The sequence below is a fragment of the Gorilla gorilla genome, chromosome 5 (assembly GCF_029281585.2).
Source record: "Gorilla gorilla gorilla isolate KB3781 chromosome 5, NHGRI_mGorGor1-v2.1_pri, whole genome shotgun sequence".
In the NCBI taxonomy this organism is placed as follows: Eukaryota; Metazoa; Chordata; class Mammalia; order Primates; family Hominidae; genus Gorilla; species Gorilla gorilla.
Genome location: NC_073229.2, coordinates 155,369,879 through 155,385,167, shown reverse-complemented (window position 1 = coordinate 155,385,167; position 15,289 = coordinate 155,369,879). Strand labels below are relative to the sequence as shown.

The 15,289-nt window shown below is 37.4% G+C and overlaps 1 protein-coding gene across 11 annotated transcripts in view; it reads right to left on the bottom strand.

Moving 5' to 3' along the window:
- Positions 1-15,289, bottom strand: part of AKAP7 (A-kinase anchoring protein 7) — a 152,670-nt gene that overhangs the window by 106,621 nt on the left and 30,760 nt on the right. For all 11 annotated transcript variants that reach the window (XR_008681146.2, XM_055391893.2, XM_055391892.2 and 8 more), the window contains 2 exons: positions 13,014-13,150; positions 8,635-8,795 (listed from right to left, as the gene is read on the bottom strand). Coding sequence is in view for 10 of the 11 variants with exons in the window: in XM_055391893.2 (XP_055247868.1) it covers positions 8,635-8,795; positions 13,014-13,150 (298 nt within the window). In the remaining variant the exon portion in view is untranslated. The remainder of the gene's footprint in view (positions 1-8,634; positions 8,796-13,013; positions 13,151-15,289) is intronic.

Genomic DNA, 15,289 nt, shown 5'->3' with positions numbered 1-15,289 from the left:
ATTTCAATCAGATAAGAGCCAAGTTTCAGCTAAGGCAAGAAGAGGTGTTCCTGGAAAATGTTTAGGGAGTCCGGTTGCTAATTTACAATGTAACAGAATAGCATAGTAATTAAGAGCACAGAATCTGGAATCAGACTGCTTGGATTTGAGTCCTGGTTCCACTGCTCACTAACAAATTACTTAACTTCTTTGTGCCTCAGTTTCCCTGCCAAATGGGAGTGATGACAATGGTCTTCCTACTGTTTGGATATGGTTTTTCCCCACCAAAACTCATGTTGAAATTTGATTCCTAACATGGTTGTGCTGGAGATGGAGCCTTGTGGGAGGTGTTTGGGTCACAGGGGTGGATCCCTCATCAATAGATGAATGCCTTACATCAGGAGTATGTTCTCACTTTCACGGGACTGGATTAGTTACTAAAGAATATGCTTTTATAAAAGTGAATTAGGCTTCCTAGATTCTCACTTGCTTCCTCTATTGGCAAGTGATCTCTTTGCACGCACCCACTCACTTTTCCACTTCTCTGCCATGTTTTGACCCAGCATGTGGTTCTCATCGGGAGCCAGCCAGTGAAGTGCTATGCTCTTGAACTTCCCAGCCTGCAAAATTGTGAGCTCAATAAATGTCTTTCCTTCATAAATTACCCAGCCTCAAGTATTCCGTTATAGCAACACAAAATGAACGAAGACAGCCCCTACCTCACAGGTTTGTCAGGACGAAATTGATATTTAATAAGATAATTAGAATAATGCCTGGTACAAAGTCAGTCCATTTAGAAAGTGTTTGATTGAAAATCAAGTAAATAAAAGAGGTGAGAATAAAAAGGATTAAGAGAGAGATGAGAAAGGAGAGGAAGGATGGAGGAAGTGTGCTTGGAGGCATATGCAAACAGAGGCAGGGTATAAAACTAAGGCTCTAATGGCCTCAATGGTGCAGGTCTGTGATTGCAGCCATCCTAGTTAAGAAGACAAGCTGGTCTTCTAAGTGAAGTGTGGCTAAGTTACTTTTACGTTTCTGAAGAGAGCCTAGCCCAAGCCATTAGGGGAACGGTTAGCAGGCTGCTGGGACACCCACCAGCCTGTGGTGGTCAGAAATCCAAGACTTCATGTAGTAATAGAGCACCCTAGAAGGGCTTAAAGATACCAGAAACTGAACAGATTCTTCACAAGGAGCAGAAAACACGGAATGTAGTCTCTTCATCTTTTGGGGGAAATGACAGTCAAAATGAAAGAAAGCATAATGTTCAAATGAACATTCTAAAAACCTTTTATTTTTTCTTGTATGAGATAAATGTACTTAGAATCTTTTATCATGCTAACCAAGGGCACTTTTCTATTTAAAAAAAAAGTTTTGCAAGAACTATTATAATACTAGTGGGCTAAATTTTTAGCAATCTCTCAATCTCACAAGCTTAAAATTATATATGGCTGAAAAAATGAATGAAATCACATACCATTTCTATGCAAAAAGCTTTTCAATGCAATTTCATCATTCGTTATAAAATGTGGGAACATGCCATATAAATGCAAAATTTTCAATATCTTCTTAATTCTATCAGCTACTGGGTAATTCTAGGAAAGAAGGTGCTGTTTTATTCTGGGAAAAAAAAAAACCACACAGGATCACTCAAGGTCAAGCTAGGAAGCTGAGACACAGCCTCTGATGCCATACACCTTACCTGCTCCCTCAAGTGGCTACCACCATAAGCCCACATGTACATGTGATGCAAAGAAGGGCTTGGTCTCTTTAGCCCACCAGCAGGTACCAAAAATAACTGTTAGTAACAGCATAATTTTAATGGTGCAGGAAAAAAGAAATATCTTTTTCTCACCCATCCTATATTCATTGTTATAGACAACTCCATAAAAAAGACAGATTAACAAGAGACAAGCATACCAATTTATTTAATAGAAGTTTTATGAGACATGGGACCTTTTATAAGAAAATAATGACCCAAATAAACATGTAAACTTGTGTATTTTTATGCTACGTTTGATGATGAAGTGGATAGTTGTGGAGAAGTACAATTGAATTAAAAAGTATGATCTAATGGCAATAAACCGGGGGAAACTTAGCAAGGCCTACTGACTCAGCTTCTCCTCTGTGACCCGGTGTCCTCAGAAAGGAGGACGTTCCATTCCTCCAGGCATAGAGAGAGCATATCTCAAATGTGGGTCTTACGACCTGCTTCGGGGAAGGGCAGGAGGGCAGAGAGTGACTTTCCTACTTCTGCTGTTTTCTCAAATTCCTTTAGCTTAAAATATTATGGAGTAGCATATCCTGACCCCCATTAATGGTAAAAGCTCATCAATTTAGACTCTACTAGTTCAAAATGTCCAATAATTTTCTTCAATTTTACACATTAAAAATTCTAAATGACTCTTTATCCTACCAATATTTAGTAATGACCACAAAGAGTAGTGTCTGAAATTGGTTCCTTTTTTCCTAAGAACTATGTAACACTTTAAGAATTTATTTTTTTAACTTGTAAATCTAAAAACTCTCTCCATGAAAATTAGGTAAATCAGACTACAGCTCAAACTTTGAACAACACAGGTTTGAACTAAGCAGGTCCACTTATATATGGATATTTTTCAAAAGAAGTTACACACGTGTGCCTGCCCCTCCTGCCTCCCCACTTCTACCTCCACCTCTTGTGCCTCTGCCACCCCTAAGACAGCAAGACTCACTCCTCCTCTTCCTCAGTCCACTCAATGTGAAAATGATGAGGTTGAAAACCTTTATGATCATCCACTTCCACTTAATCAACAGCAAACATGTCTTCTCTTTCTTAGGATTCTCTTAATAGCATCTTCTTTTCTCTAAATTATTTATCGTAAGAATATAGTATATATTAATAATACATGTAACATATACATGTATATATACATGTAAAATATAAAATATGTGTTAATTGTTTATGTTATCAGTAAGGCTTTCAGTCAACAGTAGACTATTAGTAGTAAACTTCTGGAGGAGTCGAAAGTTACATGGGGAATTCTGACTACGCAGGGTTCTGGGCACCAATCCCCACATTGTTCAAAGGTCAACTAGAATTACTTTCTTTACAAATTATCCTGCTTTACAGTAAGTCAGTCTAGCTCTGTCTCCATTATTTTGAATGAACAAAATTTTAATATTCCTGTGTAGGCATATACATACAATTTATTACAAAGTTTTAAGAAATTTTGGTCAATGGAATATATTCTTCTGAGAGTTAGAATATATCATTTGAACAAACAGCCTATAAAATATGATACAAAAACAAATATTAAATCATTTTACTGATACTGTTGGGTTAAAGTGGCACTAATCCTAAGGCATTCTTTTTTTGAGATGGGGTCTCACTCCATTGCCCAGGCTAGAGTGTAGTGGCACAATCATGGCTCACTGTAACCTCCAGCCCCTGAGCTCAAGTGATCCTCCTACCTCAGTCTGCTGAGTGGCTGGGATTACCGGTGCAAGCCAGTGTGCCCAGCCTGAGGCATTCTTTTAAAAATATATCTAAAGAAGTAAAATATTGACAAAAATCCCATGTGCTGAACATTCTGAATATCTGAACACTATGTAAATAGAGGCTATATCTAAACTTCAATGCCTGACACAGTAAGTCCCCAATAATTAATAAATACATGTTGCTTCAGTAAGTGAATAAAGTTTTCCATGTATATTCAAATATTCAGGTTTCTTATAAAAGTGCATAAAAATTATAATAAAAACAATAGTACAATACACACATAAAAGATTAAAAGCAAGTATAACAGTGATTGTATGAGAGGAAAAGAATGTTGTTCTCCCTCCAGCTTCTATTTTTTATAATGTTTTGTTTAAACTTTTGAAAAACATAAATATTTTTAATCAACAGTACCTAATACCTCTGGAATCAAGAAAGGAATTACAGGAGCAGTAATAACAAACCAACATCTTCGGGCTTATATTCATATTAAAGCTGGTGAGACTTCACATTCCTCAGCACACAATGGATCTTTCATCAATATTGGAAAATGCCTTTGTGAGAATATTTGCAAGGAACGGATGGAATTCTCAATGTTGCAAGCACCCAGTGAATTATTTAAAAGAACAATGAATGAATGAGTAATTAGAAATGTTTCTTGAGTGCAGAGATATTTATATTACCAAAGAAAAGCTCTAAGTCTAGCATTTTTTCCAGAGAAGCCAAGAAGAAAAGATTAAGTTTAACTGTGGACTATCAGTCCCAATGATTTGCCCAGGAAGAAAAGATTAACTGTGGGCATTGGTCCCAGATGATTTGCCCTCAGAACAATTAGAGTTGCCTTCTCATTGGCCCACTAATGATTTTAAGTACTTCTTGACTTGTAAATATTGCTTATTTATTTGCATGCTTGCTTACATGTTTTGCTTCACCCTATCCCTAAAAACAGGATTTAAGATAACTCCAAAGAAGTGTACACTATAATAAGTAAATTTAAAGTAAAGAAAATGAGACAAAAGGGAAACTAAAACTGGAAAGATAACATGAAGCCAGGTATGAGGTAAGTGCACAAAAAGAATAACATTATGTCCTATATTCTAAATTGAAGTACGCAATAAACTAGATTCTAAGTTTTCAAGTAACCAATTCTAACCCAAAGACACAAGTTAAATGTTCAACATTCATTAGGTAAAAAACAACATGTTCAAGAGAAATAGTCCTGATATTAAAATTAAAAAGAATTTTTTCTTCTTTTTTTTTTTTTTTTTTTGAGATGGAGTCTCGCTCTGTCACCTAGGCTGGAGTGCAGTGGCACGATCTCGGCTCACTGCAACCTCCGCCTCCCGGGTTCAAGTGATTCTCCTGCCTCGGCCTCTTGAGTAGCTGGGACTACAGGGGTGTGCCATCACACCCTGCTAATTTTTTGTATTTTTAATAGAGACGGGGTTTCACCATATTGGCCAGGCTGGTCTCCAGTACTGGCCACTCCTGACCTCACGATCTGCCCACCTCGGCCTCCCAAAGTGCTGGGATTACTGGCATGAGCCGCCGCACCCAGCCAAAAAGAATTTTTTCTAATCAACTCATGTTATTTAACAAGATATAACCAACATTTGTAATACTTAAAATAAACACAGAGAATTTCCATAAACCTGTTTCTTAGAAAATCATCAAATAATGCCAAAAGAATTATAGTAAAAGCAATTCTGTAATATCAATTCTACAAAGTTTTACACGATTTTGTCTAAGTACCTATACAATTTTTTTGATGGTCTGGCTTAGTCTAGAAATGTATTTCTCAGTGAGAGGAATAGACGCTCTTGCAACAAATAGAAAAAGAAAGGAGGGGCTGGGCACAGTGGCTCATGGTGTAATCCCAACACTTTATGAGGCTAAGGTGGGACAAATGCTTGAGGCCAAGAGTTCAAGACCAGTCTGGGCAACATAGTGAGACTCCAACTCTTAAAAAAAAAATTAGCTGGCCATGGTGGCACACACCTGCAGCTGAGGCAGGAGGATCGCTTGAGCGTAGGAGGCTCAAGGCTGCAGTGAGTCATGATTGCACCACTGCACTCCAGCCTGGGTGACAGAGCAAGACTCTGTCTTTAAAAAAGGAAAGGGGAAAAGTGTTATGATAAACATACCTAGTAAAGATGTAATAGCCAAAATATTTCCTCCACAGAAGTCTTGCATATCCTTTAGTTGATTTATTCCTACATGTCTCTACTGTTCTTGTTATTAAAAATTGTGCCTCTTAAAAAAATACTTTAATTATTTATAGGTTTTTGTATACTGATCATGTACCTAGGGACTTCACTGAAGCTATAAGTTTCTCCTATGCAACCTAATAATTTGTCTTTCTCTCGATTTTAAAACTTCTAGCTATCATTTGTTTTTCTTTGTGACGTCAACGAACAAAGTTTCTTCATACTCTCTATGAACCAGAAATCTCCTCAATTCATAAAATCCAATATACTGCTCTCTGATCACACCTCCTAATTTTCCTTTCTCACTCTTGAACTTCTACTAACTCTAATCTTCAGCCCTATTACTCTATTCTCCTTCCAAATATTAGTCCCATCCAGACTTTACTGCCTTTTCTAATGTACGTCCAATAATGATCACATCAAACATTCTACCACTCTCTTGACAGTCTTGCTCCTTTGTCTTTTTACCACACCTACCATACAAGTGCTCCAGTATGGATTAATTCAGTTTCCCCTCTCCATTCTCACAGCTAAATCCTACATAGTACTTGAGAAGATCACAGATTAGTACCATTACAAATTTCTGCACTCATCCCAAATGCACCTTCTGCATTGCTCTGCAACCCCATTACATGCTGCTTATTAAACTTTCCCCTTCCATTTCCCTTGGTCGCCATTCTAAACTTTCACCGCTCTCCTCATGCCCTTATTTTACCTTCACTGCTCCCTTTAGCATATGAATCTCATTTGATGGTATCTCTAGATTTGCAATTTATACTTCAGTAACACTAAACTACTTGTAGGCCCCTAAATAGGACTTGATTTATTTGCATATGCTGTTCCCTCTACCCAGGATACACTCCTCCAATTTGTCCAACCAGAAAACCTGTATTTACCTTTCAAATGTCAACTCAAACACTATTTCTCCTATGAAATCTTCCTCAATCCGCCCCCTTCTCCTATGTGCCTGCTATACTCTGTGCCTCTGCCTCTAGTTACAAAAATTATTGTTATTATTATATTGCACTGTAATTGCTTGCCTGTTTGTTTCTGCACAAGGCTATATGCTCCTTAAAGGAAAAGGATCTTTTTTTTTTTCCAGTTTTCTATCCCAAGTACTAGTTGGCACTGGCTAATTGCATGCTAAAGGAATGAATTCTTCCTACTAAAGTATAATTCCTCGGGCCCAACATTATGTAGAAGAAATGAAATTTAGAGGTAATAAATTTATAAAAACCTTTGCTAAAATGAATGCGGCTGTGTCACTAATAACAGCAATAGTGAATTTCACATTTGCAACCCAATTGAAATGCTGTTATGTAAAACGTATTTCAAGTACATAACAGAAATCTTCTACTATAAAGATAACTAAACAGCTCTACTTCTGATACATCTGAATGGATAACAAACTCAGTGAACTTAAACCATATACAAGACAGCACAACTGACACTACGCTAAATGTCATTCTAACAATTAATCTGTATGATAATCCAGCCCTATATAAACACTGACATTCACAAAAATATTTATCACAAATATCTTAAGAACACAAAAGAAAAACCAACAATGAAACCTGATCCTCACTCCCTGCCAACTGTACACTTTTAAATGGCCAATTATTAAACTGCAAAGAGGCAATGTAATATTAAGTGAAAAGGATGTCCCAATAGATCACATACAACAAGATGCCCTTTTTATTAAGTTAAAACCAACTAAAATGAAAATACATATACTCTGGGAAAATAAAAGGAAGTAAACACTGACTTCAGGATGACAGTGAACTTAATTGGAGGAAGGCCAAAGGATGCATTACTGAAAGGACAATATGGTTAGATTACTACCGAAGCACTAGCTTCTGTTTGGGGTGGTAGATTCCCAGGTTTTTTTTTTTTTCTTTTTTTCCAGATTCTGCTCTATTCATTCCTATAGATGATTTTTTCTTTTTTTTTCTTTTTTTTTTAATTATACTTTAAGTTTTAGGGTACATGTGCACAATGTGCAGGTTAGTTACATATGTATACATGTGACATGCTGGTGCGCTGCACCCACTAACTCGTCATCTAGCATTAGGTATATCTCCCAATGCTATCCTTCCCCCCTCCCCCCACCCCACAACAGTCCCCACAGTGTGATGTTCCCCTTCCTGTGTCCATGTGCTCTCATTGTTCAATTCCCACCATTCCCAGGTTATTATTACATTGCTTTTTAAGAGACAGAGAGAGAAAGGTAGATACACAAAGAGAAGGAGGGATGGAAGCAAGAAGAGAGGGAAGAGGGGGCAGAGAAAGAAAAGCAAAGAAGGAATAATAGAAAAAAAAAACACAGATAAAAGTGGACCAAGCATAGACCAATGATGCAAGTGTGTTATGAACCAAGGATTATTGAACCTGCAATGAGATGACATGAAATGACATGACATGACATGACATGAAGTGAAAATAAAAATTTCTCACAGCATGTAGGCTAATACCCAACCTATTATCTCTGGATCAAACTGAAGTCACTCATCCAGGTTATGATTTTTTTCTGCTTCCAATTCCCTGACACTTTCAATTGTGCTGCACAAGGCAACATGTTCTCCAACACACATGAGGTCTTCTGCTAACACCAATGGTCCTTCTGCTCAGAGAGTAGTCCCTCCAGGGGACTGGGTGGAGGGGAGCAGCATAAACGGAAACCTTGCTGATTCACCAACTGGCTCTCTGCAATGGGGATGACAACTCCCACAAGCCTCTGGATAGGCAACCAATAACTCCTATTCATTGATTCAGTACCTACCAAGTGCCAACTGTATGTCAAATGTTATGATAAGCACTGAAATCCTTCAGACTTATGATTGGGACAGTCCTAAAAAATACTCGAGTCTAGTCCATCATCTTTTAAAATTTAAAAATGTCAAGTCTCTGTTACAAAATTGAAAAAAATTGCTTCTCCAACAGACAAGATTTCATATGAGTGTGTTGCTGTTTTACCTGCTATCTCCAAAAGTGAGTTTACATGATCTCCTTCTGCCAGCTTCACAAATCCAACCTGATTTCCAAAAGTGCCAATCCCTTGAAAGGGCAAAGTCAAATGTTTTCCCTGGAGGAGTTCTTCTATGAATGGTTTCAATTCCAAAAGAGCATCAATACCACTAGTAAGAAATAATACATTTTTCAGTAACACATTAAGTAATAAAATATACAAAACCAAATAAGATACAAAGTACCAGTTTTAGAAAGATGAATTTTGATATTTGTACCAATTATTTTAAGGCTCAAAATACCTTCTAAATCTAAACTTTATGATTAAAACTGACAGTGTTAAACAAAAACTATGGAAGAAGTAAAGAAATCTTTACCTAATTATAATCACTATTAAAGACATGAAAGTAGACACTATTTTACAGTTTACCAAAAGATTTTTAACCAAGTGAAATATTATATGAACAACTCAAAAAATTACTGAAAATATATCCCAAAAAACTGAGTACCTACAAGAGCTTACATTAGATTATGTGTCAAGTTCTAGATTTTTGATGAAAGTACTAATACTTTTACAGTACATATATTTGTGAGGCACTCTAATAAAAGTTAAAACACACTATCTCTTAAAATATAACAGTCTCTATAATTAGATAATTTGCTATACTTAGACTCAAATAAAATACAAGTTTAATTATATTCCCCAATTGTAACTATGTAAGTTTGCCATACATACTTTAGCTATTTAGCCTATGCAATTATACGCCTGCTATGTGTTAGAAGTGCGATATCTTTCCTTCTTCCTTCTTCCTTCTTCTTTTCTCCCTCTCTCTCTCTCTCTCTCTCTTTCTGTCTCCTTCTGTCTCTTTCTCTCTTCTTTTTTTCAGACAGGTTCTCTGTCACCCAAGCTGGAGTGCAGTGGTGTGATCACAGCTGACTGAAACCTTGACCTCCTGGGCTCAGGTGATCCTCCTGCCTCAGCCTCCTGAGTAGCTGGAATACACAGGTATATGCCACCATGCCTGGCTATTTTTTTTTAATTATTTATAGAGAGGTCCCCCTATGCTGCGAAAGCTGGTCTCAAACTCCTGGGCTCAAGTGATGCTCCCGCCTTGGCCTCCCAAATTGCTGGGATTACAGGTGTGAGCCACTGTGTCCAGCCACATTTTTCTTAATAAAAACAAATGTTTACAATATTATTGAATTGGACATTACGAGATTTTTGACATTTGGAAAATTAGAATTACTTCTATCCTGAAGAGAATTTTGGTGTAGGTACTTTGAGAAAAAAATGAAACATCACTAGAGGGCAGCCATTACTTAAAAAAGAATTAAGCACATTCATACAGGGCTTTAAAACACCCTTCCAGTGGATTGCTATTCGTTTAAATTATTTTGATCAGTGATTTGTTCAGCCAAGTGTTTGAAAAAATCAGCATTTTTCTTGATCTTTCGTATTTCTAAATTAGTCTTCAGGTAAAGTTTTTAACTGATTTTCATCTATGACTTCTATACTCAGTCTCATTTCTCTGAAAAATTACATAGCTATTAGTATGGTACATTTCTCATTTCCAAAATTGTAAAGTATTGTGCATTTGTCATTTCGCTTTGGAAATGACAAATGCACAATACTTTAGTATATCTACGTAAATGTCAACATTTCTCATTGTACCTCCAAATCCAGTTTAAATTCACTATTACCTAACTGTAGTTATGTTCATCCAAACAGTGCACATACTTTTAAGTCAGTATTTTCCTTCACTGTGTGCTATGAATTAAAGCATGTGATAACAGAACAGCTATTCCTGGCTCATTTATAAGTTGGGGGAATTCAAGATATTTGTTTTAAATGAAACTATATGTTAAAGCAGACCAAGAGAAAGGTTAAGACTTTTCAGAGACAGTGAATTCTATGTCGTTATTCTTTAAAGAAATATAGATGATCTAAATTTGGTCCATTTTTCCAGTTCTCTAGTAGTATAAATCAGTAAATTTGTGCTAATAAGATGCCACTGATTCACAGAGTAAGAACGAATCAGTGTCTACTGGGAGTATCACTAACTTTCAAATTATTTTAAACAGAATATGTTTTTAAGAGGGGCTTATGAAAAGGCTTCTTTAAGGTAAAGTAAGTAAAAAGTATATGCATATAAGAAACGAAATTCTCAAACTGGAGTTCAGACCCAAAGGTTGTATTTCAAACTAAGACAGGACATTTGTAAGTCTTTTCAAATCAGCAGCAGGGCTTAGCCTAATATATTTCTATTCCTTTCTTCTACACTGTAAGGATACAAAGGAGTTTAGGTGACATCTACCTCAAGAAATTAATGATTTTTTTTTAAGTATCTGCACATTCCATATCCAATCCACTGATCAGTATACTATTAAACAACTAAAACTTGATATTAGACTTTGAAAATTAGCAATCAATATAGGACAAGAAATGGACAATCTAGATGTCTAACATATAGCATAGGATAAAAAGTTAAAAATCAGAGACTTTTAATAAATTGTTCACATAAACAATGTCTTCCCAGAAACCTCATCAATTCCATTCTAGCTGCCCCAAAGTGAGGTCACACCTTGAACCTCACCATCAATTAAAAGTTGACACCTCTGCCCCTCCAGAATAGGGGTGGACCCAAACCAATCAGCTAAAGGCCTTAATAGAAAAGACTGGAGTCCCCTAAGAAGGAATTCTGTCCCCAGACTGACTGAGGTCTTGAGACTACAACATCAACTCTTCCCTTCCAGACTGCCCTGAAGATTTCAGACTTCTCCCTCAATCATGGGAGACAATTCTTTAAAATAAATCTCTCTACATAAAGATATACATGTCTACACAGACAGATACAGATAGATACCTACATAGATATGCTCCTATTGGTGCTGTTTCTCTGGAGAATCCTGACCATTCTAACACACACAGAGCACTACTCCCTTCTCTCAACCTTTCATTTTGCGTAGTATCTTCTTTGGATTCTCTTCTTTCAAGAGCATCAGAGAATTCTTTTTTCTTCTGATTGGCAAAGTGGTCAGACAAAGTCAGGCAAGTAAACTCTCCCCTCCTCTCTGTCCTTGCAGGATGCTCAAGGCTGCTCTGGGTACATCAGCTTGGGACAGATCATAAGATTGACCTCTAAACACATGAGGTTCTACTGTTTAAAAGACATAACTACAATAATCATAATGGGGTTAGATATTTTGAGTTATTAATGTCTTTCATCTTATCCCTTTTATTTTACCTTTTCCTCAATCCCTTCCTAATTCAAGCCTTGCTCTTCATTCCCTCAAGAAATATAGCTGTCAAAGTAGAAAACAAAAGCAACCTGCATTCATCCTGGCTTTGGTTTTCCATACATCTTAGGCTTGAACTTAACACAGTGAGCTATATAGCAGGTAACAGAGGAAGGAAAAATCTAAGTACGGATAAGAGTGTCCCAGAAAATTGGGGGAAGAACAAGGTTTCTTCCAGATTGGAAAGCAGTAATCAATGAGTTGTCTTCAACCTTTATGGCAGAACCCTGGCATGGGGGCGGTGGGGGTAGGTAGAGTACAGTGACTCTAAAAATGACTAAGATGAAACTGAAATTGTCCAGCAGCTTAGTAAAATGGCAGCTCTTATAGCTAATAATAGAGTGCCTACTATGTGCCAGGCCCCAGGCAAAGAGCTCTTGCATGTATTGGTACTATTATTTTCTTCATTTACTTAGAAAGTACATGATTTGGCCGGGCACGGTGGCTCACGCCTGTAATCCCAGCACTTTGGGAGGCCGAGGCGGGCGGATCACGAGGTCAGGAGATCGAGACCATCCTGGCTAACATGGTGAAACCCCGTCTCTACTAAAAATACAAAAAATTAGCCGGGCGTGGTGGCGGGCGCCTGTAGTCCCAGCTACTCGGGAGGCTGAGGCAGGAGAATGGCGTGAATCCGGGAGGCGGAGCTTGCAGTGAGCTGAGATTGCGCCACTGCACTCCAGCCTGGGCGACAGAGCCAGACTCCGTCTCAAAAAAAAAAAAAAAAAAAAAAAAAGAAAGTACATGATTTGCCCAAAGTAAGGCAGATAATAAGAGGTGGTTTTGCCATGATTCCAGAATATGTATCTAGAATTTTAAGCTAAATGGTCAAGTCCAGAGTGCTTATATTATGAGCATGGACAAAACAATTACATAACCAAGGGCTACCACTTGATAACCGTAACAGAGTTTAAAAGTTTAGATTAAAAAGAATATTTATACAATTTATTCTGTATATTAACTATTAATTGGAATAAATTGTATAGAGACTACTTCTTTAAAATTTAGAATGTCTCTTTGGGTTCTGCTGTGCTTACTCGTATTAAAGTAATAATTTGGAAAATTATATTTAAGAAAGATACATTACTCACATGTTTACTTCATCTTCATTTAATAATTGCATCACCAGCAGGGTAATATGAAAGGAACCATCACTGACCATTGCTTTGGCCAGTCGCTCATCTTGTTGTATTATTGCATTTTGCAGGATCTTAATTCCTTTTATAATCTAATAACACATACACACATATAAAAAAAATTCCAGTGATTAGGTAAGCAAAATTTCTTTATGGTAAAATGTAAAATCAAGAAGAAAAATAAGCAACAACCAAAATTAGAACAATGTTAAGATTCTTCAACCAAATGAATGCTTAATTGTCTACTTGTTCTCAAACAGATAGTTGACTGGGACAGCTTAAAAGGATGTGTAAGTTTTAAAGCATGATGATTGTCTATCTTAACAGTACTGAACCCAACACCCTTATTTTGCAGATCAGATTGCTATCTGACTGGAAAAACCTCTCAATGGCCCTGCATCTTTTCAGAAATTTGTCCTTGGAATACCCAATATGACTCAATAACTATGATCTTTCCTAAGAATAAGGCTTTATTCTTGCCACAGAAAGGTCAAGCCAGCAGACAACATTCCATTTCTGTTAGAAGCAATAATTATTTTTCTCCAAGTGAATGTGTCTGTGAACCCGTTCCTCATGGCCTTTAAGATTTTTTACAACAGCAATAATTTCAGTAGAAATGACTACTGTCATTTTTCCAGACCTGTGGGGAGGGGCATTACCATGAAGAGTTGCAAAGAAGTCCAAATGCACACACTAGAAAAACAGAATCTGCATCCAGGAGAAATCCCCACAGACCTGGTCCGCCATCTCCCTTCCTCTCTCAGCACCTGCTCCTCTGAAACAGGGAGAGGAATGATGCATCTTCCCTCCTCCACTTCCAGTTAGATGCAATTCTAGTCAACTTCTAAATGTGAGTACATCTGAAAGTAGTTTGAATACAAAATAGCAAACCCAGAAAAAAAACAACAGAGAAAAGAGAGCACAGAGAAGCCCTAAGGGAACAGAAGACAGAAGCCCTGAGGCAGCACAATAGAAAAAAAGGGAAAGAGTGGGGGCTGACAGTCAATGCAGAATCCATAAAAAAGCAGAGATAAGAAAAAACTGACTCATGAGCATAGCAAACTGTTCTGATACCAAAGTAGCTGTTTTATCCTGAACAATGTTCCCATTATCTGCGGAATGTGATTGTGCAAATCATGAGATGCTGTCCTTGGATCTCACTTCCCATTGACAGAGACTCTCTCCTTTGACCAAAACTTTAGTCAGGCCCCTCCGAGTCTTCTGCTTGACTAGGCCTAACCATGGGCTTCTCTCTCTGTCCTTGTAGAATTTAGTTTGAGCAAGAATGCTGCTATGTCAGTTTCAAGAAATCCCCCACCCTTGGTGTCTAACCACCCTCCATATCTGAGCTATCTTATCACCACAGCCTCCCTTCAGCAATAATCCTATCCCATCTGTTTAGCCAGAAACCCCTCATCCTTCCTCTCAGTAATTTTCCACTCACTGACCTCCACTCTGCTCCTTGGTTATAAATCCCCATTTGTCCTTGTTAGAGTTGAGTCCAATTTCTCTCCCCAACTGAGAGACCCCATTGCAGTGATCCCTGTACCGGTCACCATGGCCCCTCTGGAATACGGTCTGCCATACCATCTTTAACAAGTGTCATGAATAACTTTTTTCTTTAGCATCATGTGCCTTTACAATAAATCCACATCACCCAAAATAACCTCAGCATTTCTCTGTTCCTTATAATCTGCAAAAGCCCAACAGAAGAAATGGTGTTTTCTTAGTAGGAAGTTACACAATAACACCTAACATTTTCCAACACAAGATGTCATTTTTGTGACACCCAATAAAAGAATATTCATAGTCTAATAAATAAAATGTTCCAAACATAATGGTATACAAAAATCTTAGAGAGTCACAGTTTACTCTACATAGACAAAATGAAATTATAAACTTCTTTAGGTCAATGTCTATCTCTTCTACACCACTGTCTCACCACAGTGCAGTGATGATAATAAAAAAACAATATTTAAACAGCAGCACCAGCAACTAACCTTTCCTGTGCGCTCACTAGGTTCTAGGTATCATGGTGAATATTTTACATATATATTAGCTCAGTGTAGCCTCCCAACAGTCCCATGAGGTAGATATTGGTATCATCTCTGTTAAAATAAACTGAAACACAGACTTTAAAAATCTCAAGGCCATATATCCACTAAAGCAAAAAACAACCTGGGAAAAGAATAAACTACATATGAAAAAAATGAGAGAGGCACCTGGAGGAA